This window comes from Pristis pectinata, chromosome 7, assembly GCF_009764475.1.
Source record: "Pristis pectinata isolate sPriPec2 chromosome 7, sPriPec2.1.pri, whole genome shotgun sequence".
In the NCBI taxonomy this organism is placed as follows: Eukaryota; Metazoa; Chordata; class Chondrichthyes; order Rhinopristiformes; family Pristidae; genus Pristis; species Pristis pectinata.
The window spans coordinates 78,220,838-78,245,227 of record NC_067411.1 but is presented as its reverse complement, the minus strand read 5'-3'; the positions used below and the strand labels follow the sequence as shown (position 1 = coordinate 78,245,227).

At 43.1% G+C, this 24,390-nt stretch overlaps 1 protein-coding gene across 3 annotated transcripts in view; it reads left to right on the top strand.

Moving 5' to 3' along the window:
* pcsk5b (proprotein convertase subtilisin/kexin type 5b) overlaps positions 1 to 24,390 on the top strand; it is a 293,223-nt gene that overhangs the window by 75,451 nt on the left and 193,382 nt on the right. For all 3 annotated transcript variants that reach the window (XM_052019395.1, XM_052019394.1, XM_052019393.1), the window contains exon 6: positions 8,318 to 8,406. In XM_052019395.1, coding sequence (XP_051875355.1) covers positions 8,318 to 8,406 — 89 coding nt within the window. The remainder of the gene's footprint in view (positions 1 to 8,317; positions 8,407 to 24,390) is intronic.

Below are 24,390 nucleotides of genomic sequence, written 5' to 3'. Positions count from 1 at the left end.
GCCTCCCCTCCATGGACTCTGTCTGTACCTCCTGCTGCCTTGGTGAAGCAGCCAGCATCAATGACCCCACCCACACAGGTCATTCTCTTCTCTCTTCTCCCAACAGGCAGAAGATACAGGAGCCTGAGGGCACATACCATCAGGCTCAAGAACAGCTTCTATCCCATTGTGATAAGACTATTGAACGGTTCCCTTGTACAATAAAATGGACTTTTGACCTCACAATCTACCTTGTTATGAACTTGCACCTTATTGTCTACCTGTAGCTGTGACACTTCACACTGTATTCTGTTATTGTTTTTACCCTGTACTACCTCAATGCACTGTGTAATGAATTGATCTATACAAACAGTATGCAAGACAAGTTTTTCACTGGACTTCAGTACAAGTGACAATAATATACCAATACTTGTATTCAAGAATACTGGCATCTAAAATCTATACCACTTTGAATGTGATGTTTTGGTAAGGAGCTGCTCAAAATTTATAACAAAATCTATTTATTTTAATCTCGAATGCCAAAAAACTTGATACAATAGACTTATTTCCTGTATTTAGTGCCCCTCCAATTAATCACTGAAATGTTTGTTTTTAGAACAACGAACCGTACAGTACAGGAACAGGCACTTCAGCCCAGGATGTTGTGCCAACCTAATTAAATTAGTAATCAAATGCCCAGCTAAACTAATTCCTTCTGCCTACACAATGTCCATATCCCTCCATTTCCTGCATGTTCGTAGGCCTAACTAAGAGCCTCTTGAATGCCTCCATCATATTTGCTTCCATCATCACCTCTGGCAGTGCATTTCAGGCACCCACCACTCTGTGTTTCTAAAAAAAAAACTTGTCCCACGCATCTCCTTTGAACTTGCCCCCTCACCTTTAAATGCGTGCCCTCTAGTATTAGATATTTCAATTCTGGGAAAAAGATACTGGCTGTCTACTCTATCTATGCCTCTCATTATCTTATAAACCTTTATCAGATCTCCCCTCAGCCTCTGCCGCTCCAGAGAAGAAAATACAAGTTTATCCAACCTCTCTTTATCGCACATCCCCTCTAATCTAGGTAGCATCCTGGTAAACCTCTTCTGTACCCTCTCCAAAGCCTGCCCATCCTTCCTGTAATGGGGCGACCAGAATTGAATGCAATACTCCAGATGGGGTGTAACCAGAGGTTTTATAAAGCTGCAACATAACTTTCTGAATCTTGAAATCAATTCCTCAACTAATAAAGGCAAGCATGCTATATGCCACCTTTACCACCCAATCAACCTGTGTAGCCACTTACAGGGAGCTATGGACTTGGACCTCAAGATCCCTCTGCACATCAACACTGATAAAGGTCTTGTACTGTCCCTTTACATTTGATCTTTCTCTGTTGGCATATTTATCAAAAAATTAATGCAAAATTATATTTTGACATTTACAAAGCCAATCTATTTTACCCCTACGTACCACAGAAGAACACCATTGACCTTCCAAATGTATTTGACTAAAGCAGATTTTCATTTAAGAGAAAGATGTCATTAAATTTTTGATATACTCTAGGCTCTTAAGACTTTAGGATTTCAGGCTGTTGTATGTTTCCAGTTGTTTTTAAGACTTTAGAATGTCCCTAAGGTGACCAATTTTTTGAAAAGCTTGTCCATAAGTCCAGCTGATGAGCAAAGGTATTCTGCACAGCATTTGTGACTTTCAGGATTCACATTCATCAAAGCTAAAATGTGTACTTTCCATTTAGTTTGACAGCACCCAACATTGACTATTACATCAGCACATTTTCACAAATTCAGGGCTTTGTAAATTCTACATTATCATTTTTTTCATAACTGCTGTGAACTAGTTTCTTTTTGACATGTAGAAATTTGGGAGTTGAATCCCAACTTTGTCTCTTTTGAAACCTGAGCCAAAGCTTTATAGCTGTAAATTCTCTTAAAGGGGGAGAAAAAAGTATTTGGTGGAGAGCTGCTAAATGAAAAATGGTTAATTTTGTTGGGTTTTAGAGAGCTTCTTTATTGCTTAGATTAAATCAATTCTGCATTTATTTTGAAAAAACAAATGTAAATGTCACTCAGCGAGTTAGGTGGAATCATGTTTCAATTTATTGACCTGTTTCTTGCCAGCTCTGCATTATCAATAATTAGTAGCAAAGGAACTTATTTGAGCTATTAAATGCATCTGTTGTTAGCTTTTGCATGTGTATTAGAATCATGTCTTGCATCTCTACATGTGATGGAACTGAAAATTCTTGAAATGGAGTTTTGAAAGATGGCTGAACAAATAAATGATGCTTCTAAAATTAATTTTTAATGATTTTAGAATAGTTTAGGGAACTGTACTGACTTCACTCCATACTAAAGGATCTATTACATGAGAGAAGACAAAATATTGATGGGTGTACTCCATTGGAGAGACTTGCCTGCCTAGAAATACCAGTGTAGCCAAATGGTTGCACTGGAGTGATGTACCAGTGGGCCAAGAGAACTGCTTTAATCTGGCCCCCTGCTCCCAGAAGACTTCCGTTGTGCCTAAAGCCCAAGTTCGCTGATGCTGTTGAATGGATGCTATATATTTTCATTCAAAGTGTGTTGTCCAAACCCTGGCTAGGTCCAATGAGGAGGAGGGAGAGGGGTTCAGCAGGGTGGCAGAACAGTAGGCCAGCAGCTACACTACTCTTTTGGGGTGTGAGGTTTGATGGAAGGTTTGGGGGAGTGGAATCTTCTCGACCAATTTGAGTCTGTGGTACTTGGTGATAATTGTTGGGGTGGGGAGAAAAATAGGGCCTTCACTGGGGTATTCTGGGTGTGGAGAGCTGAGACATGGAACTCCTGGTCAGCAGTGAGACTTGTGGCTTGAGGCCACGACTTGGTGCACTTTTTGGAGGTAAATTGGATGTGTGGAAATCAAAAAGAATAATAAAAATATCTTACTGGGGCCTGAATGTATTGTCATGTTGGCAGACCTAGTTTCAGTGGGGAATATCCAATGATGATGCTCCCAGGACAGTTTTGTTTTAAGTGAGCCTGCTATGCTCCATTGGGAATGACATCGTCCTGCTTCCACTGAAATCATGTTAGGGAGGCAAGGCCAAGTCCAGCCCTGAAATGCCCATCATGTTTCTGTGTGACATGGAACCAATCTGCAAATAGTTATCACATTTCACTCTGGGAGGTGTGGTGGGAGATGGGAAATCAATTTTCAATCACACAGAACAGTGATTGCATCTCAAGGCAAAATTTTCCTTCAGTCAAAACATAACACAAATGTGTTTTGATGAGATCATCAGTTACTGGAAATGAAAAGTTTGCCAAAACATTTTTGAAGAATATGTGGCTGAGTTCCTCATTTATTTGCGATTCCAATGAAAACATTTGTTTTTAATAAAGCAATATTTTTGTGTGAAAGCTGTTTTATATGTTTAGTCATGCAATACAAACACTAAAGGAACCCAATAAGCAATCAGAGTTGTGGTCACTCTGGCATACAAGGAGACCATTTGGCTCAGTAAGTTCATGCCAGCTTTCTGCAGAGCAATCTAGTCAGATTTCCTTGCTCAATCCCCAAGGTCTACAAGATTACTTTCTCTTGAGTACTTTTCCAACTTCCTTTTTAAATTGTCTCTGCTTCCTCCAACATCTCTAGACGGAGCTCTAGGTCATTGCCACTCACTGTTTTTGTGAACTGTTGTTCTTCATATCCCCTTGTATCTCATGCTTAAGTCCTTAAATGTGTCCCTAGTCATTTTAGTATCAGCTTATGGGAACATTTTTGCTTACCATGTTTTGACCTACCTGATCACTTATAAATTTCCCCTCAATCTCAACTGGAAAAAAGATAAATCTGCAGTTGCTGGAAATCTGAAATAAAAACAATGCTGGAAATGCAAAGCAAATTGGGCAGCAGCTTTGATCTAAAAGGTTAAATCTATTTCCCTTTCCACAGATGCCACTTGCTCTGAGTGTTTTTATTCCTCTTAACCACCTTTATTCCAAGGAAAACAACCCCAACTTCTCCAAGCTGACTTTGTAGCTAAAATTGCAACTGCACTCTCTCAAGGACTTCCACATCCTCCTTCGATTTCGTGCCCAAAGTTAGACCCAGAACTCTGGTTGTGGCCTTGCTAGAGCTTTATTAAGGTTTTGTCTAACTTATCTGCTTTTTTTCTCTACTCTAACTCTTTATGGGATCCTGAGCTTCATATAAACTTTGCTAATTACTTGCTCAATATGCCCTGTTACTTTGAAAGATCTATGAGCCACCAGTATTTCTGTTCCTATACGCACTTCAGTACTGTGCCATTGTCTTTACTGACTCTCTCCTCTACTTTTTCTGAAGAGGCCTGCCTGGCACTTCTCTGTATGAAATTCCATCTACCATGTATCCATCTCCCAATTTGGTTCAGCCTGTTGCAGTTGATTGGAATCATCCTTGCTATTTGCTATGCCCAAAGTCTAATATCAGCTGTAAACTTTCAATGGAAGATACCCTAGTCGCTTGCATAAAATGTTATGCACATCAGTGGTTGTCTTCCTGAGATAAAGGAAATGCCACTTACTACCATCCTCAATCTGAAAAACATCCATTTACCTTGAAAGGCTATAGGTGAATTCATGATTGCTTGTCAATAATCTACTTCATTTAGGATTTGTATATGTAACTTTTTCATGTAACCTCTATTCGTTTATCCTCTGTATTTAAACAATATAAATGTTATCCAGTAGTGAGGAATATAATTGTGGCAGAGCTCCTTTTAAGCAGTGTTTTATTTTCTAATCTTCTATTTCTCTTGTAAAATTCTAGTCCACACATTTTCTTAGAAGGCTCTAACCACTCTGAAGCTGTCATTAGCAATACTGGAGTCCTTATCCCTGTAATAGGAAAAGATGTAATGTGTTCTGAAATTGGAATATTTCAACTTGTGAATGATTTTTGTTTTCATAGTAAATGTACTCTTATTTTGTTTGGCACTTTGGTTGAGTTCACAAACTACAACTAACTGAAAACGTAACTGACAGCTGTGCCAATTTTAACCTTCCTTGAAGTAACTGTGTTGAAATTCTCTCTAATGTATTTCTCTTCAGATTAGTTGCCAATTTTTCTTTCCCCTACCCTGACATATTTTGGAGCTCTGATGGCTAAATGCTTATTAAACATTTGTGTTGAGGATTTTTCTGGTGATAATAGTTCAGTTAACCCTTTCACACAGTGATGTTTAAAGAAGTGAAGGCCACACAGTAACATGATACAAATTGCCCTAACCTGGATAAGATACTGAGTTGGGCCATCGGAGCCTGACCTGACCTAACCAAACCTGAATCACCATGCTTTAAACACACAACTCTTAATCAGGTCAGGTGGTAGCCCTTGTGCTTTAAATTTTAATGTCCACATAAACTGGAATGAGTTTGATTTTTTACTCACAAATAATATCGGGTCTTTATCCTTCTGTCACTGCAGTTCTTCCTTTACATTACTGTTGACATTAAATCCTGTTCCACCACTTGTATCTAATATTGGTGTAGGTTGAGTCAATATTGTTCATAGGAATGAAGGACCTTTTGCATTAGAGGGGATGGAAAGGGGTGATTCTAGGATAGAACCTAGAAAAATAGGAATGGGAGTAAATCGTGGCTGATCCTTTATTTCACGACTATATTCCTGTACTCTCCCCATACACCTGTTTAGAAATTTATCTCCTTCAGTACATTTAGTGACTTGGCCTTAACAGCTTTCTATGGTAGCAGATGCCACAGGTTCACCAGCCTCTCAGTGAAGAAATTTATTCTCATTTTAGTCCTAAATCTCTTGGCCTGTAACCTGAGATTGTGAAGACCCAAGCAAGGAAAAACATCCTTCACACATCCAGTCTACCTAGTTCATTCAGACTTTTATAAATTTCAATTGGATCCCCTCTAATTCTTTTAATCTGTTACAAATGCAAGTCTTCATGCAATAGCCCTGCCATCCCAGGACTTAGTCTGAGCCTTTGTTGTACTTCCTCTATGGCAGGTGTATCATTTCTTGGGTAAGGATGCCAAAACTGCACACAATACTCCAGGTGTGGTCTCACCAGGACCTTATATGATTGGAGCAATATATCTTTGCTCCTCTAGTTAAATCCTATTGCTATGGAAGCCAAAATACCAAAACTTTTGAGAGGACCACTGCGCTAATAATTTCTTTGTTAGATGTTTTGAATTGCATGCCACATTCTATATCATATACTGTCTCTAGAGCCTAACCTTAAAGTTTCTTAATGATTTTTTGTAATTTCATGTCCCTTTTCTGCAGCTCATTGTACTACAATTTCTAAATGACTTTTTATTTTTAAAAAAAACAAGGTTTTTAAGAGGAAAAAGATAATGTCAAGGTCTTGCCAAGACTTGGATCTGAAATTTTGGAGCCTTTGCAAAAGAGATTGGATTATTATTAAAGTTAAGATGCTAAGTAAAGATACCTACGTTAGACTATTATTTATTGACTACAGCTCTGCCTTCAATACAATAATCCCAAGTAAGCTTGTCAGCAAACTCTGAGACCTAGGACTCAACACCCCCCTCTGTAACTGGATCCTTGACTTTCTAACAAACAGACTACAATCAGTGAGGATAGGCAGTAATACCTATCCTATTAGAGCAGATTCTGCTCTAACTCCATCTACAAGTTTGCAGATGATACCACCGTTGTAGGCCGTATCTCAAACAGCGATGAGTCGGAGTACAGGAGGGAGATAGAGAGCTTAGTGGAATGGTGTCATGACAACAACCTTTTCTCCATGTCAACAAAAGAACTGGTCATTGACTTTAGGAAAGGGGACAGTGTTACATGCACCTGTCTACATCAATGGTGTTGTGGTCGAGAGGGTTGAGAGCTTCAAGTTCCTGGGAGTGAATATCACCAACAGCCTGTCCTGGTCAAATCACATAGAAGCCACAGCCAAGAAAGCTCACCAGCACCTCTACTTCCTCAGGAGGCTAAAGAAATTTGGTTTGTCCCCTTTGACTCTCGCCAACTTTTACAGATGCACCACAGAAAGCCTCCTATCTGGAAGTATCGTGGCTTGGTACGGCAACTGCTCTGCCCAGGACCGCAAGAAACCACAGAGAGTTGTGGACACAGCCCGGCGCATCACGGACACCAGCCTCCCCTCCTTGGTCTCTGTCTTTACCTCTCGTAGTCTTGGTGAAGCAGCCAGCATAATCAAAGATCCTACCCACCTGGGACATTCTCTCTTCTCTCCTCTTCCATCAGGTAGAAGATACAGGAGCCTGAAGGCACATACCACCAGACTTAAGGACAGCTTCTACCCCACTGTGATAAGACTATTGAACAGTTCCCTTAAACAATGAGATGGACCATGACCTCATGATCTACCTTGTTGTGACCTTGCACCTTATTGCACTGCACTTTCTCTGTAGCTGTGACATTTTACTCTGTACTGTTATTGTTTTTACCTGTACTGTATCAATGCACTCTGTACTAACTCAATGTAACTGCACAGTGTAAAGAATTGACCTGTACGATTGGTTTGTAAGACAAGCTTTTCCCTGTACCTCGATACAAGTGACAATAATATACCAATACCGAAGTCCTCAATAATTGTCATCGGGCATGTTGTCTATGATGCACATATTTCAAACATTTATTTAAAAACACAGAGCTGGCTCTCCAGGTGGCTTATCTATTTGTCCATTCAGCAGATGAGCCTCAAGGTTTAAGAAAGGCCCCTCTTTGATCCCCATTGTATCGTGTAAGGTGAGGGTAGGTGCATTCCTACTAATGTCAGTGCCCTTGGGTTCAGAAGCGACATCGTTGACCCAGAGTTCATCCTCCTGGTCTCTATTCTGTGACCTCTGAAAGTTTTTAAAGTCAGCTAGTTTAGTAGGATTAAAAAATATAAGGAATATTCTTACAAAGTGTACATAAATGTGAAATCACATAATTTGACTCAATTTTCATGATAACCTGCTTTGGTTAAATATTTTGGTGCTGTTTCCTTAAAATTATTTTATTTACTGTTGTCTCCCATTTGGAAAAGGCAAAAACAATGGTTTAAAAAAGAATTCCCATCCAATTTAATGTAATATTATTCATGGTTGGTAATCCTCTAAATAAAAATGATTACACTGATTGCAATGCTTTTGAATTGAGAACACATAGTAAGATTTAAAGACTTCTTTAAAGTTTTAACTATTTGCACTCTTTGCTTGGAAAGGCCTGCTATTTGCGCTGCAATGATTACCTTTATGGCTATTCTGAACTTTTGGAATTTCACTTGCCTCCTGTGGTTAAATATTTCTCCACTTGTGTCCCACAGGCATGGAACCCGGTGTGCAGGCGAAGTGGCAGCTGTTGCAAACAATTCACACTGCACAATAGGAGTCGCTTACAATGCCAAGATTGGAGGTTTGAACATTCATTAAATTTTAAAATCAAACTAATGTCATTTGGTTTAAAAAAAAGTGGATTGCACTATGGTTTGTTGTAATTTCCATTCTCTTATGGTCCTGCTCACTTTACTGATTGAAGGTCTTATAAAAATGTACAGATTAGAAGAGGGTGGGGTGAGTCAGTGGGAATGTGAGATGAAAATTAAAAAAAAACTGCAAGTGTTGTAAATCTGATGAAATAAAACCATAAAATGCTGGAAACACTCAGGTCAGGCAGCGTCTGTGGAAAGCGAGGCAGTGAACATTTTAGGTCTGAGACCCTTGATCAGAATTGGGCTGATGAAACTTCTGTTCTGGTAAAGGGTCCCAGACCTGAGAATGAACTTTCACTTTCCAAAGTATGTGGGGTATTGTCCAGGATACACTAGTGAGTTCTTGGAAGAGAATAAAAGCTTTTTCCTTTCCATCTGATAAGGTTGTATCTTGAAGATAATATGAGCTTGAGCTGTCTGCAGTTAACTGGAACCTGTACCTCACAGCTGTTTACAATTCAGTACCCATAGGCTGATGGGAATGTTTAACCTATTCACTTGGAAGGGAGGTGATACTGGGGGATAAGTTCTCAGTGAACCATTGAAATTTCTAGCACAAGAGGCAGCCATTTAGCCCATTGTGTTCATGTTTGCTGAAAAAAAATTGCACAGGCCATTTTTCAGTTGCAGCTTTATAGGCTATGGTACATCAGATGCTTCTCCATCTAGTTTCTGCCTGCACTAACCTTGAATGCAGTGAGTTCCAGAACCCACTGCCCATTCAGTGGAGCAAATGTTCCCTGGACCCCCATCTAACTCTTCTACCAACTTAATATATATTTCCTTGTTATTGTCCCTTCAAGGCAATCAGGCGGAACCAAAAAAATAAAGGTTTTCCTGATCACCCTGTCCAGGCCTATTGTAACTTGACATTTTGACCTAAATCAAAACAAGCAGGTTGTTCCTTGCTCCAAATTCAAGCATCTACAGTCTCTTGTCTCCATTTTGATGTAAATAGCCACTTTAAGACCATTTGTATCAGTATAATCAGTCAGGTTAACCTACTAGCACCTTCCACATTCTTAAAGAAAACCCTAGCTGCTCCCATCTGTCCTCAAAGTGGAATTCATTCAAATGGAACTCAAAATGGATTTAAACACAATGGCCTGAAACATCCATCTCAATCTTTCCCAGTTCATAATTCCCAACTGGAGTTTAAATGGCAAACACTGTTTAAATAGCTTGGGGTAAATACTGTATTGCACTTTGTGATTAAAATTCTCCCAAACATTCTAATGATTTAAGCATTTTGTACACCCGTACCTCGCTTCAGATTTTCATATCACGTACCCTGTGTGTATGACATACACGCACACACAGCTGCTGGGCACATCCAATGATGTCAAAACTGTACAGTATTTTCCTCCAGTCAAGTTCATTCCTTTATTCCTTTTAGCAGCAGTGATCACTGCCTTTGATTGTCTTCCCAATCCCCTCCTGCAGCCCACTTCTCAACACCCTTCCTTTTGCAATTTCTGCTCTCCACATGGGAAAGACCTTTGCCTGATTTTTGCATGTGATGCTGTAATCCTCACACAGGCTAAAATATTGTAATCTGCCAGTCTTTCAGGGATATTTTTAATGTGTTATATTTTCTACCCTTCACATTCACTTAGCTCAACACTTTCCATTATGTTGAGCAACCCTGGAGTTGAACCTTGATTTCTTTTAAAGGAACGGCAGAGTTTTATTGGCAAATGTCCTTTTGAACCTGACTCGGGTAGTCATTGCCAAGATGATGAGTTCTGACAGGATATACATGAGCACTGAATTTTGGATTTTTTGAGCCTGATTCTGTAAATGGAGAACATATGACCACCAATCTCCTCTTGACTCATCAGCCATATTTATGCAGTGACTTTAAGATCCTTTATGACAGTGACCAATGAATTACTGCTGATCCAAAAAAAGACACAAGTTGTTCACAAATTTAGAGGTAGATTTAAGGAGTATCTTTGGTAAGATAGGCTAAAAAGCTAAGAAAAGAAATGCTAAGTAAGGAATGCTGTTAATCTTAAATCTGTCAGTCAGCCTTTGTACCATGTCCCTTGGTAATCTAACCCAACACATATCTATTGATCTCAGAATCAGATTTATTATCACTGACTTAAATGACGTGAAATTTGTTGTTTTGTGGCAGCAGTACAGTGCAAAGACATAAAATTTCTATAAATTACAAAAAATAGTGTGAAAAGAAATAATGAGGTAGTGTTCATGGACAGTTCAGAAATCTGATGGCAGAAGGGAAGAAGCCATTTCTGAATCATTGAGTGTGGGTCTTCAGGCTCCTGTACCACCTCCCCAATGGTAGTAATGAGAAGAGGGCATGTCCCGGATGGTGAGGGTCCTTAGTGATGGATGCTGCCACCTTGAGACACGGCCTCTTGAAGATGTCTCCGATGGTGGAGAGGGTTGTGCCTGTGACGGAGCTGGCTGAGTCTACAACCCTCTGCAGCCTCTTGTGATTCTGTGCATTGGTGCCTCCATACCTCAGTCTGAAATATTCAGTCCACCCAACTTCTGAAGCTTCTTCAAGGAAGAAATGTAGACGATGTGGGGGTGGAAGTACTCCATATTTTCATCACTACTTATTTTTTTTTAAAAAAAGCATTTCCTGGTTTTACTTCTGAAAGGGCAAATGTAATGTTTGAGTGATCGTCCCCGTGGTTCTAGATTCACAAGGGGAAAGGCTTCTCTGTAAATGTGCTATCAAACTCCTTTTACTGTTGTAACCAGTTTAATTGGATCAACCAGAAATTACTTTTGTTCAACCTCTGTGTTGAATCCTTCCCAAGACCAACATATCCTTTTGATTGCAAAACTCCAGATGGGGTCTGACCAAGATGCAGTACAATTGAAACATCACTTCCTGCCATTAAGATTGAAGTGCCCAACTCCAAATTTGTCATTTTTTTCCTAGATGATGCAGCTAATTATCTGCTATCTAATTTTTTACAACATTTCCTTCATCTTTTAGCTAGGTGTTCCCAGTTATGTGAAATCATCATCTGCAGACTCTGGTATATTCAGATGTAGTTCTGTAACTAAGATGTATAATAATGTCCAATAACTTGTAGGGAGTGCCTTGCTGGTAGCTTAAAGCATATATCCTTGTTTGATGCTCCTGTGTCTTTAACTTCAGTTAAGTAGAGCTTACCAAGGTCCACATTGGCATACATTGCAATTGGTGACAAAGGATGGGAAAAGATCAAAACATCCAAGTAAAAAATTGGTGTTGGCCCTTTTGGACCTAGTGAATGGCAAGAAATAGGCCCTTACATTGAATCACCCAACTGTGAGCACAGTCAGTTTTGCACAGTCAGTTTTGCACAGGTCCCATGAGTCAGATGGGGAGAACTGCAGCAGCTGCTTTTCACCATCTAGTAGTAGCAGTTGTTCTTAAACTTGCATCACCTGCACTTGAGCAAAATTAGAGCAGGGAATACACTAGAAGTCTGCAAATAGTGGAACAAATGAAGAATAGAAGTGCATACATATTGTGACTCTGCTTTGGTAGGGAAAATAAGAAAATAGAGGCTCCTTAGCTTAAGCTGTTATCAGCCTGGGGATATGTATCAAGGAGTGAGTTTTTCACATCCATGGAGAAGATGAAGCCTTTTCTCATGGTCGTGATGTTCTAAGCAGGAAGATGGTGGTGAAAGTATGCAGGCACTGAATGCTGCAGTCAACCAAATACAAGATAGATTTGTAGAATTGTACAGCATGGGAACTGGTCCTTTGGCCCAATTTATCAATGCTGACCAAATTACCTACCTGACTAGTCTAATTAGCCTGTTTTTGGTCCACATCCCTCTAAATCTTTCCTGTCCACATACCTGTCGATGTACTTGTCCATGCACTTTAATGCCAAATGCTGCCTTTCAGAAAGTTATGGATGCACCCCACTTTCAGGAAGCAATGGATGCACCCCAAGATGCCTCTATACGTCAGTACTTCAAAGGGTCCTGCCATTTACTGTATACTTTCCTCTTGCATTTGACCTCCAAAGTGCAATAGCTTACACTTGTCCAGATTAAACTCCATCTACCATTTCTGTCCATATTTCTAATTGATCTATACCTACTGTATCATTTGACAGCCTTCCTCACTGCCATAACTCCACCAATTTTTGTCATCGGCAAACTTCCTAATCAACCCACCTACGCTTTTGTCCAAATCATTTATGTATTTCACAAGCAAGAGGTCCCAGCACTGATCACTGAAAAGCACCACTGGTCACAGACCTCCAGTTAGAATAATACTCCTCCACCACTACCTTCTGTCTTCTATGGCCAAGCTAATTATGAATCTAATCTACCTAGTCACTATGGAACCCATGTGCCTTAATCTTCTGGATCAGCCTACCACGAGGGACCTTGTTGAATGCTTTACTAAAGTCCATATAGACAACTTTCACTGCCCTACGCTAATCAATCATCTTCGTCACTCTTCAAAGAAACTCGAGCAGGTTCACAAGATGTGTTTACCCCCTCATTAAGCCATGTTGACTATCCCTAATAAGTCCATTGCAAGTCCTGTTCCTAAGAATCTTCAATAACTTCCCTATCATTGATATAAGGCTACCAGTCTCTAATTTGCTGGATTATCCCTATTGCCCTCCTTAATCAAAACAATATTGGCTATTCTGCAGTCTCTGGGACTTGGCCTGTAGCTGAAGAGGGTACAAAGATCTGTCAAGGTCCCAGCAATTTCCCCTCTTGCCTCCCTCAATAATCTGGGATAGATCTCATCAAGCCCTATGGACTTTTCCACCTTCATGTTCTTCAAGTGACCCAAAAGTCACCTCCTTAATATCAATGTGCCTTAGAATATCAACATACCTGTCCCTGACCTCACTATCCTCCATGCCTTTCTCTTTGGTGAATACCAATATGAAGTGCACATTTAGTACTTCACCCACTTCCTCTTGCTCCAGGCACAAATTCCCTCTTTTGTCCTTGAATGCTTCTACCTTTTTCCTAGCTATCCTCTTGTTCTAAATGTATGTAGAAAATGCCTCAGATATTTCCCTAAATCTACCCGCCAAGGACACTTCATTGTCCCTTCCTAGTTCCCTGTTTAAATTCTGTCCTGCTTCCTTTATATTTCTCAATGGCCCGGTCTGATTTCAGTTTCCTAAATCTTGTATATGCTTCCTTTTACTTTTTGACTGAATTTACAACAGCTCTTGTCATCCAATGTTCCTGAGCTTGCCATCCTTGCCTGCCTTCCTCACAGGAATGTGTTGGTCCTGAATTCTGACCAGCTGGACTTTAAAAACAGCTCCCACACATCGGATGTGGACTTGCCCAATAACTGCTGCTCCCAATCTACTCTTCCCAGTTCCTACCTAATATTGTTGTAATTAGCCTTCTCTCCCCTTGAAAAGCTTGAAATTAGGGCCGGAGGGGTGGAAATGACGCTTTTGTCAAAGTAATTCAGAGTGATTGGACAATACTATTGTTGTACTGAAAGCAGAGAAATGTTTAAAATATGTGATATGACTGCAAGATAACATTAAATCAGGTAGCTAACAATGAAGAATATCCTTAAGTCAACTTTGCCAACTGCGCATACGTATCACAAAATCCAGATTTATTGCATGCTTATGTATACATGTAGCTGGATACAAGAAATACAGTCAAACCCTCACCAAGGATCCTTCAGTCTACTGTGAACAAAATTTTCCAGGATATTGATAGTTGTTTGCAAATCAAGATGATCTTATTACATCTAGTGAACAGGATAATCCCATGTATTTTGGAGGAAGTATTGAAACAATTTCACAACATGAAATGGAAATATGTCCAAGTGCGCTTCCACACAGCCAGAGATAGTATCATGAATTATAACCTATTAAAGATGAAGTCAGTGCTGTCTTTAAAGCCAAGTATCCAGTGATGTCACAGAGCTTTTTTTTTGGGAATGATTCAGTATTATTGTAGATGGTGTTAATGTTTTTGTACCAGCTTAACAGTGGAGTTGGTCTGATGTGCATCAGAAAATGTTTGACCAATGCAAGTGCAGTCTAAGTACCAAATTATAGAGAGCCAGTAGAGATATGAGAACCCTTAAGCCAGTTTCTGCTTTCAGTTATAATACATCATATTATAGATGATGGGCAGGAACCACCTATAGCTCATCATAAAAGGAAGAGAAATTACTCTCAAATTGCAGCAGCAACAATGTCTTCAGTGTGAAGCAATCCCATCACTTGCTGCTCGGGAGACCCTTTGTTCTCCTTTATGGATAACAAATGTATTGGTGATTCTGGGTCCTAAAGCAGCAATTCCAACAATGGTTGCTTCCAGGACACGAAAGTGAGTGGTTTTGCTGTCGCAATATGATTACACAATAGTGTATTGTTCACGAAAGCAAAATGGAGTAGTTGATTCTCTCTCCAGATTACCCCATGAGTCCTCTATCAATAGTGAAGGTTTGATCTTCATATTGCAATTTGTGGAATAAGATTTCCTGGTAGTGGCCATGGAAATTGCTCCACTGACTCCACAAGATTTAATACTTCAGCAGGTGTATGAGGACAGATGGCGAGGACAGACCTGCCTGGTCAAATATCCAAATGAAGCTTTGCAGCCGTTCTGTAATTACAGGTTTTTGGCAGGAAAAATAAATAAATAAATAAATAAATATTGTAGCGGTTGCTACCGCGGAATAAAACAAGACTCTACTCGGAGGATTGCCAAACAGAACTGGTTTATCTTCCCGCCTTGTGCGGGCCCTTTAAGGGAGAAAAACTCCCGCCCAAAAAAACCGGCAATGACGTAAGTCCTACGTCATCAGGACTTTCCCGCGCGCGGGTTCTCCCCGTCGCTCGGAAAGACGAGGCCCGCCGCCATCTTGGGCCTCGTCGCTCCGACGCCGCGCGACCCAACTGCCGAGCCGGTTCGCCCGACTAGACGGTGAGTCGCCACACAACCCCCCCCAGAACCGGCGAGACAGTCCCCAAGGTCCGTGGGCTGTGCCAGCTGCCGCTTAGGGGGGCGGCCTCTGCGTCGTGGCGTGGCAACCTCGACAGGCTGTTGCAGATGCAAATGGGCCGGCTTGAGGCGGTCCGCCGTGAAAACCTGTTCCCTGCCTCCAATGTCCAAAATAAAAGTGGATCCGTTATTCCGTATGACTCGGAACGGTCCCTCATATGGTCGTTGCAATGGCGCCCGAGGTGTGCCCCTGCGAACGAAAACAAACTTACAGTCCCGTAGTTCCTTGGGCTGGCAGGATGGGGCTTGACCGTGCCATGAGGTGGGAATCGGGGCCAAGGCGCCGAGCTTCTCGCGCAGTCTTTGTAGAACTGCTGGGGGTTGTTCCCCTTGGTCCTGAAGGGCAGGTATGAAATCCCCGGGGACAACTAGTGGCGCCCCGTATACAAGCTCAGCTGACGAAGTGCGGAGGTCTTCTTTGGGGGCAGTGCGTATGCCGAGCAGGACCCAAGGCAGCTCGTCAACCCAGTTAGGACCCTTCAGGCGGGCCATCAAGGCCGATTTTAGATGGCGGTGAAAACGTTCCACCAACCCGTTTGATTGAGGATGGTAGGCCGTGGTGGTGTGCAGCTGCGTCCCAAGCAGGTTCGCTAATGCAGCCCAGAGACTGGAAGTGAATTGGGTGCCTCTGTCTGAAGTGATGTGGGCCGGAACGCCAAAACGTGAGACCCAAGTTGTGAGCAGCACTCGGGCGCAGGAATCAGTTGTGATGTCAGTCAGGGGGGTTGCCTCAGGCCACCTCGTGAACCGGTCCACGATGGTCAGGAGGTACCGGGCTCCTCTTGAAACCGGCAGAGGGCCCACGAGGTCGACGTGTATGTGGTCGAACCTCCTACGGGTAGGCTCGAACTGCTGTGGTGGGACCTTGGTGTGTCGCTGGATTTTTGACGTCTGGCAGTGCAGACAAGTCCTGGCCCACTCACTGACCTGTTTGCGCAGGCCATGCCAGACAAACTTGCTGGCGACCAGTCGGACAGTAGATCTGATGGATGGGTGCACCAACCCATGTACCGAGTCAAAAACGCGTCTCCGCCAGGCTGCAGGGACAATAGGGCGGGGCTGACCAGTCGCAACGTCGCAAAGTAGGGTCCGCTGACCTGGACCAACCAAGAAATCTCGGAGCTGCAGACCCGAGACTGCGGTTCTGTAGCTGGGCAGTTCGTCGTCGGCTTGCTGTGCGTCAGCCAGGGCCGTGTAGTCGACACCCAAGGATAGGTTGTGGATGGTTGGTCTGGAAAGTGCATCAGCAACGACATTATCCTTTCCGGAGACATGTTGGATGTCAGTTGTGAACTCGGAAATGTAGGATAAATGTCTCTGCTGACGAGCTGACCAGGGATCGGAGACTTTGGAGAAGGCAAAGGACAGAGGCTTATGATCGGTGAAAGCGGTGAAAGGCCTGCCTTCTAGAAAGTATCGGAAATGCCGGACCGCCAGATACAGCGCTAGAAGTTCCCGATCAAAAGCGCTGTACTTCAGTTCGGGCGGTCTAAGGTGTTTGCTGAAAAATGCCAAGGGTTGCCAGCGGCCTTCGAGTAGCTGTTCCAGTACCCCACCCACCGCGGTGTTGGACGCGTCTACCGTGAGGGCAGTCGGGACGTCAGTCCTAGGGTGTACCAGCATCGTGGCGTCTGCCAGGGCGTCTTTGGCCTTAACGAAAGCAGCCGCAGCCTCGTCAGTCCAGGTGATGTCCTTGCCCTTACCAGCCAGCAGCGAGAACAGAGGGCGCATGATACGGGCTGCTGCAGGGATGAAACGATGGTAAAAGTTGACCATCCCAAGGAATTCCTGTAGGCCTTTGACTGTGTCGGGGCGGGCAAAATGGCGGATAGCATCCACCTTGGCGGGTAGGGGTGTTGCCCCGTCGCTGGTGATTTTGTGGCCGAGGAAATCGATAGAGTCAAGTCCGAATTGGCACTTGGACGGGTTAATCGTGAGGCCGAAATCGCGGAGGCGGGAATACAGCTGGCGGAGGTGGGAAAGGTGTTCCTGGCGGTTACAGCTGGCGATCAGTATGTCGTCCAAGTAAATGAACACGAAGTCCAGGTCTCGGCCTACCGCGTCCATCAGCCGCTGGAAGGTCTGCACGGCGTTCTTAAGGCTGAACGGCATCCGAAGGAATTCGAACAGGCCGAATGGGGTGATAATCGCAGTTTTGGGGACGTCATCCGGATGGACCGGGATTTGGTGGTATCCCCTAACGAGGTCCACTTTGGAAAAGATGCGGGCCCCGTGTAAGTTCGCTGCGAAGTCCTGGATGTGAGGGATGGGATAGCGGTCCGGGGTGGTGGCGTCATTCAGCCTGCGGTAGTCGCTGCAGGGCCTCCACCCTCCGGTGGCTTTGGGGACCATGTGCAGGGGGGAGGCCCAGGGGCTGTCTGACCTGCGAACAATCCCCAGCTCCTCCATGTGATGGAACTCTTCCTTTGCCAGGCGGAGCTTGTCTGGAGGTAATCGTCGTGCTCGGGCATGAAGGGGTGGCTCTGTGGTAATGATGTGGTGTCGTACCCCATGTGCGGGCCGAGAATTTGTAAACGAAGGTGCCAAAATCGATGGGAATTCGGCTAGGAGCTTGGCGAAATCATCGCCAGAAAGGGTAATGGAGTCCAGGTGCGGGGCTGGTGGGCTGATTTCTCCCAGGGGATAAGTCCGGAGAGTGCTAGAGTGGACTAACCGCTTCCTTCGCAGGTCGACTAACAGGTTGTGGGCCCGAAGGAAATCGGCGCCTAGGAGTGGTCGGGCGACGGTGGCAAGGGTAAAGGTCCAGGTAAAACGGCTGCCGCCAACGTGTAATTGAAGCGTACGGGTGCCGAAAGACCGTATCGTTGTACCGTTGGCGGCATTGAGTAGAGGACCTGGTGGCCTGTCACGAGTGTCGCGGCCTGTCGGGGGCAAAATACTGACCTCCGCTCCAGTATCAACGAGGAAATGCCGTCCAGATTTCTTGTCCTGAACGAAGAGGAGGCTCTGTCGGCGGCCAGCCGCCGTAGCCATCAGCGGCGGCTGGCCCTGGCGTTTCCCTGAAACTTGCAGGGTGGGCGGCATCGACGGGCCTCCGCACCCCACCTCTGATGGTAGAAGCACAGCTGGTCACCCGTGTCGTCGTCTGCGTTCCTGGGGTGTGGCTGCTCGGTTGCTGGGGCCGGGCGAGGCAGGCGTTGGGCTCGCGGCCTGGTGATTTGACTGACGGACGAACCGCTCTCGCGCTTGGCCCTCCACAGGACATCTGCCCGGGCGGCCACCTCACGGGGGTTGCTGAAGTCGGCATCAGCTAACAACAAGTGGATGTCATCGGGGAGCTGTTCAAGGAAGGCCTGTTCGAACATCAGGCATGGCTTGTGTCCCTCGGCCAATGCCAGCATCTCATTCATTAGGGCGGATGGGGATCTGTCCCCCAGGCCATCCAGATGAAGCAGGCGGGCGGCGTGCTCACGACGGGAGAGGCCGAAGGTCCGGATCAAAAGATCTTTGAAAGCCGGGTACTTATCTTCCTCCGGAGGCGACTGGATGAAGTCTCCAACCTGGGCGGCTGTCTCCTGGTCCAGAGAGCTAACCACATGGTAGTACTTCGTGGAGTCGGAGGTGATCTGCCGAAGGTGGAATTGCGCTTCAGCCTGGTCAAACCAGACGCTGGGCCGAAGTGTCCAAAAGGTGGGCAGCTTGAGGGCCACTGCGTTGGCTGCTGCGCTGTCGTCCATTTCGCGGGTCCAAAAGCCGTTTGGACCGTCGGGGTCACCAATGTAGCGGTTGCTACCGTGGAATAAAACAAGACTCTACTCGGAGGATTGCCAAACAGAACTGGTTTATTTTCCCGCCTTGTGCGGGCCCTTTAAGGGAGAAAAACTCCCGCCCAAAAAACCGGCAATGACGTAAGTCCTATGTCATCAGGACTTTCCCGCGCGCGGGTTCTCCCCGTTGCTCGGAAAGACGAGGCCCGCCGCCATCTTGGGCCTCGTCGCTCCGACGCCGCGCGACCCGACTGCCGAGCCGGTTCGCCCGACTAGACGGTGAGTCGCCACAATATATTATATAAGATATATCTTTATTAGTCACATGTATATTGAAACACAGTGAAATGCATTTTTTGCGTAGAGTGTTCTGGGGGCAACCTGCAAGTGTTGCACGCTTCCGGCGCAAACATTGCATGCACACAACTTCCTAATGCGTACGTCTTTGGAATGTGGGAGGAAACCGGAGCACCCGGAGGAAACCCACGCAGACACGGCGAGAACGTACAAACTCCTTACGGGCAGTGGCCGGAATTGAACCCGGGTCGCTGGCATTGTAATAGCGTTACGCTAACCGCTACACTACTATGCCTGCCATATAGTACCTGCTGAGGTTCCACTGAGATTTTAACTCTGATCGCTGGATTCAGAGTCCAGAGTGCTAACCATTACATGTATAAAGAAAAACACTATCTTAACAATGAAAGACTGCAGAGCTCTGAGATACGGAGTGATCTGGGTATCTTAATACACGATTTACAAAATTTGCAAGTGCTGAAAGCAATCAGAAAACCACTGGATTGCTGTTGATTATTGTAAGGGGAATTGAATACAAAAGTAAGGAGATTATGCTTCTGTTATGTAGGGTATTTGTGAGACCACCTCTGGAGTACCATATACAATATTGATCTTAAACAATGTTAATATGTTGGAAGCAGTTCAATGATGGTTACTAGACTAATAACTGGAATGGTTGGAATGTTACATGAGGAAAACTTGGCTAGGTTTGTGTATACTGGCACTTAGGGTGACTGAAACATACAAGATCCCAAGGGGTCTTGACATCGTCAATGTAGCAAGGATGTTTCCCCTTGTGGTCAAATTTAGAATAAGGGTCCACTATATTAAAAGTAAATGGTTGCCCATTTAAGATGGGTGAGGGGATTTTTTTTGGAGGGATTAGAACTTTCTTACTCAGGACATCAGAAGCAGAATATTTTTAAAGTAGCAACTGATGTTTTGTGGAAGAACAGAACAATTTTGGCTAAGAGTCATGAGACCAGTGAGCAAGAAGCAAAATCTGGCAATGGAACTACAGTAAATTAGTGCAGAATTGTAAAAGTATTGATTTCCTATCCAAAATCATGGCAGCAATTTCCAAACTCATGGCAGCAATGTTCATATTGATCAAATGATCACAGCAAGAGAGACACCAACAGATTCCAAAATGTTTGATATGAATCTATACTTGACACCAATAGAGTCAACTACTGTTTTAAGAGTTACGGAATAAGAGCGAGTCAAGTCAAAAGGTTGTAGGTTCCAATAACCAATTTGTCAGAAACGAGTCAACATTTGAGGAGGTCAGTATGTTTAAAACAAAACTAGTCAACAGGCTGAATCTGTAAAAGAAAAAAAACATGTATAACTGGGAAAAATGTTTACATTTTTTTGTTTGAGGGAAAGTAATGTGGAGTATGTGTTAGGTCAGTCAGTCATCTGGTCAAACCACAAGGTGATCTCATTTGTAATTGAAACTCTGAAAAGTGCAGAAGGTGGAACTCTGGGGGAAAAAAAACAGAAGATGTAGAAACACATCAGTGGGTTGGACAGCATCTGTAGAAAAAGAAACAGAATTAATGTTTCACGTCAAAGACCCTTCAGCAGCACACAAATGGAGTTCCTTGCTGTAGTATAAACAATTTTGTTCAATGATCCTGTGGCCTGTCAATATTGTTGTAAGTAGAATTTCACAGAATCCCAGCATTGACCAAGGTCCACTTCTGGATACATTATCCAGATCACCTGATCACAATTTATTTAAGATAGGCTGGAGAGGTTGGACTTTGTTTCAGCAACTAATTATTGTTCAGAATTGTGGCTTACAAGGTTTTGTTTTTGAACTGAAAATTAAATGCATCTGTTAACTGATATGCCTTGTTACCAGCATGCCAGGTTGGCAGGCTTAGAAATGTTATCCGCAGAAGTGTATTGCCAGGATTTTCTTGGCACATTTTCATTAAACAAATCTTCACTGTTACTCAGCTACAGGTGCACAGTCCACTTCAGCTCCAACTGTAGAGATAATGATCTGGTGTTGGAAGCTGTAAAATGAACATTTCTGAATTCAAAGCTGCAGTCCTCTGTTTAAATTCTCGTAGTTTAACATCTAATTCAATTTTGCTGTGTGTTTGTATTTCAAAGTTATTATCTGGTCTGGCTGTTTCCTGTGTCATCTTGTGGAATATGTGAATACCCCACTTATTGTAGGATGGATTCTGGAAAATCAGATTGAAAGTGCTTCTCAAAGTCTAAGCTGAGTTTATTGCCAAATGCACAAGTACACATATGCACAGGTGCAATGAAAAACCTGCAGCAGCATCATAAGTACAGAGCGTTATATAAGCAGCATTCACAAGAAAAACAAATTACACAATTTATGTTTAATTTATGTTTTTCTTGTGAATGCTGCTTATATGCTCTGTGCAATTTTTACAAGAAAGAACATAACTAGAACAAGAAAGAACACAACTAGAACAAAAAAAACATTTTGGGGCACTGATTACTGACCTACAACAAACACAGCCACCTTTTATTTTTCTAAGTATGCTCTGGCCAATGGAGAGTTTTCTTTCTCTCTGATTCCTCTTCAATTTCATTCAGTCTCTTGATACCAAAGCAGGATTTGACCAAGTGTGGCCTCTGACAGTCAGTCTTGACTTGTCCCTGGAATTCTAATTTCTATCAATCTCTGGACTAAGGGTCTGCTGTGGCCTAGAGTCAAATAATCCTGGAAGAACCAAAACTGAGCAGTGGTGAGCAGAGTGATGAAAGAAATTAGTTGAATTATTGACAGCTGCAAAATCATTTTACTGAAAATTGAGATTTGTTTGTTCTGCTTTTTGAGGATTGTACATGCCTGGGGAGTTTTCCACTCTGTTGAATACTCAACTGGTGCACACCAAAGAAGGCTTTGGGAGTTTACTCATACAAATGGTCCATTGTTTAAAGCAACCCCCACCCTCCCCAGCAAAGTTGATTTGCCTAGAGACAGGTGCTGGATGCATTCAGGAAATGTCGCTCTATTTTTGCCCTCTCGAGTGGCGGGTGGTGGGGGGGCAAGGGTTTCAAAGTGAGCTTACCTGAATGTGGAGCAGGATGGATTGCTCCTCCAGAGCCCACATTCAAGCAATGTGCCCTATGGCCTGTTTGTATTGCAGTTGTGCAGACTGTTGTTTCTTGCTGGTAAGCTGATAATTGCTGTATGAAAATTGTCAACTTGAATTTGCCCTAAGACCAAATAGCTAATGTACCTTGGCATCACCATGTGGACTCTTCCTCTGTACCCCTCCCCAAACCTTGCCACCAACACTGTAGATTCGGCCAAATCTCCAGGTCAGTTTTTGTTCATTATCTCAAAAGCTATGTACAAATGAGTTGTTAACATTTCCTAAGCTACAGAAGTGGCAGCACTTCAAGTCTTCTTGGTAACTGCAAAGTATTTTGATTTCCTGAGGCTGTAAAAGACATTTTCTAAATGCCAGGTCTCTCTCTCTGATTTTCTACCTTTCTCTGAGGCAGAATAACAATGTGTAGACGGCAATGAGGATATTCTCCCAAATTGCTCATGCAGTGTTGATCTTTATTCCTGTCAAGTGTTTTAATAGCAATTGAAGCTCTTCACAATTGTTTTGTGGCTTTAGTAAACTGCCTGGTAGTGAAGGTGAGACTGTGACTCAAACAGTTACCAAATAATATGGCCAATATTTTTTTACTGTTTTTAAAAAAAGACTGTATGGGAGCTTTTTTTTGCTCTTGAACTTTACCAACGTAATCCAATACAGTTTTTAACAAATCGGTTGACATTATGCGACAGATTTGAGCTATTTCATGTTGAGAGGGCAGAGAAGTGTGTTGTAAATCATTCCTTTAAATGTTGAAGTGACTTCATTAGCATCAGATTCTAGGTTCATTTATAGAAAAATTGATTTCCCACATATTCAAAAACTCAGCAAAGTAGCTCTTAGTCTGCCTAATCCATTGGGCTGTAATTGTATAGCTGCTGAACAGTCAACTGGAGAGGTGATTTAACAGATGTAGCTAAAACATAACATAAACTGGACTAGGGTAAAGATTTTGAGGGAGTCCAATTTGAATTTTTCAAGTAAAATTTTACACCTTGCAATGACACGGTGGGATAATTCCATAAGAATCCTTAATGGATTTGCTCCACTGTTTAGAAGAAGGGAGTGAAGTAACAGGAAGAAGTTTTTCCACAATGGCTGTACCCTGCTGCCCCAGGGGATAATTTGAGGACCTTGGTTTCTGGCATCTGAAGTCCAGATACAATTTGTTTCCCAATCTTATTAAAATACAATTTCAGATTTGGCCCAACTGCGCCTGTTCTCATTGTGGGAAGCTCGGTATGTGGGACTAGTCTTAGAAGAAATAAAAGCAGGAGTAAGCTATATTTAATGAGTTCTTGGCCTCGATTCCACTTTCATGCCTGTTCGCCATTACCTTCAACTCTCCCAATGTCCAATAATATGTCTCAGCCTTGAATGTATTAAATGTTTGTCTCCACAGCTGGAGAATTCCAAAGATTCACAACCCTCAGAGGAGGAAGCCCACTTATTGCCATCTTAAGCGGTTGATCTCTTATTCCGTTTCTAGATTCCCTTTTGAGGGGAAGCATCACCTCACCATCTAGTCTGCTAAACTCTCTTGAAATTTATCACCTCTTTTCATGCTTCAGACTTTCATTTTCTCTTGGTTGTGTTGAAAGTCTTAGCTTTGCCGTTATTTTCCTTTTTATTCCAAGTTACAAACAGCAATAAATGCAAAGTACCTGGCTTGTAGAGAACTTCCCTGGTGTAGATACCTCATGATGTGCATGTGCCCTGGATCATAACATCAACTTCACCACCCCTCCACCCCATCATCCAGGTTCACTGGTCTTGAA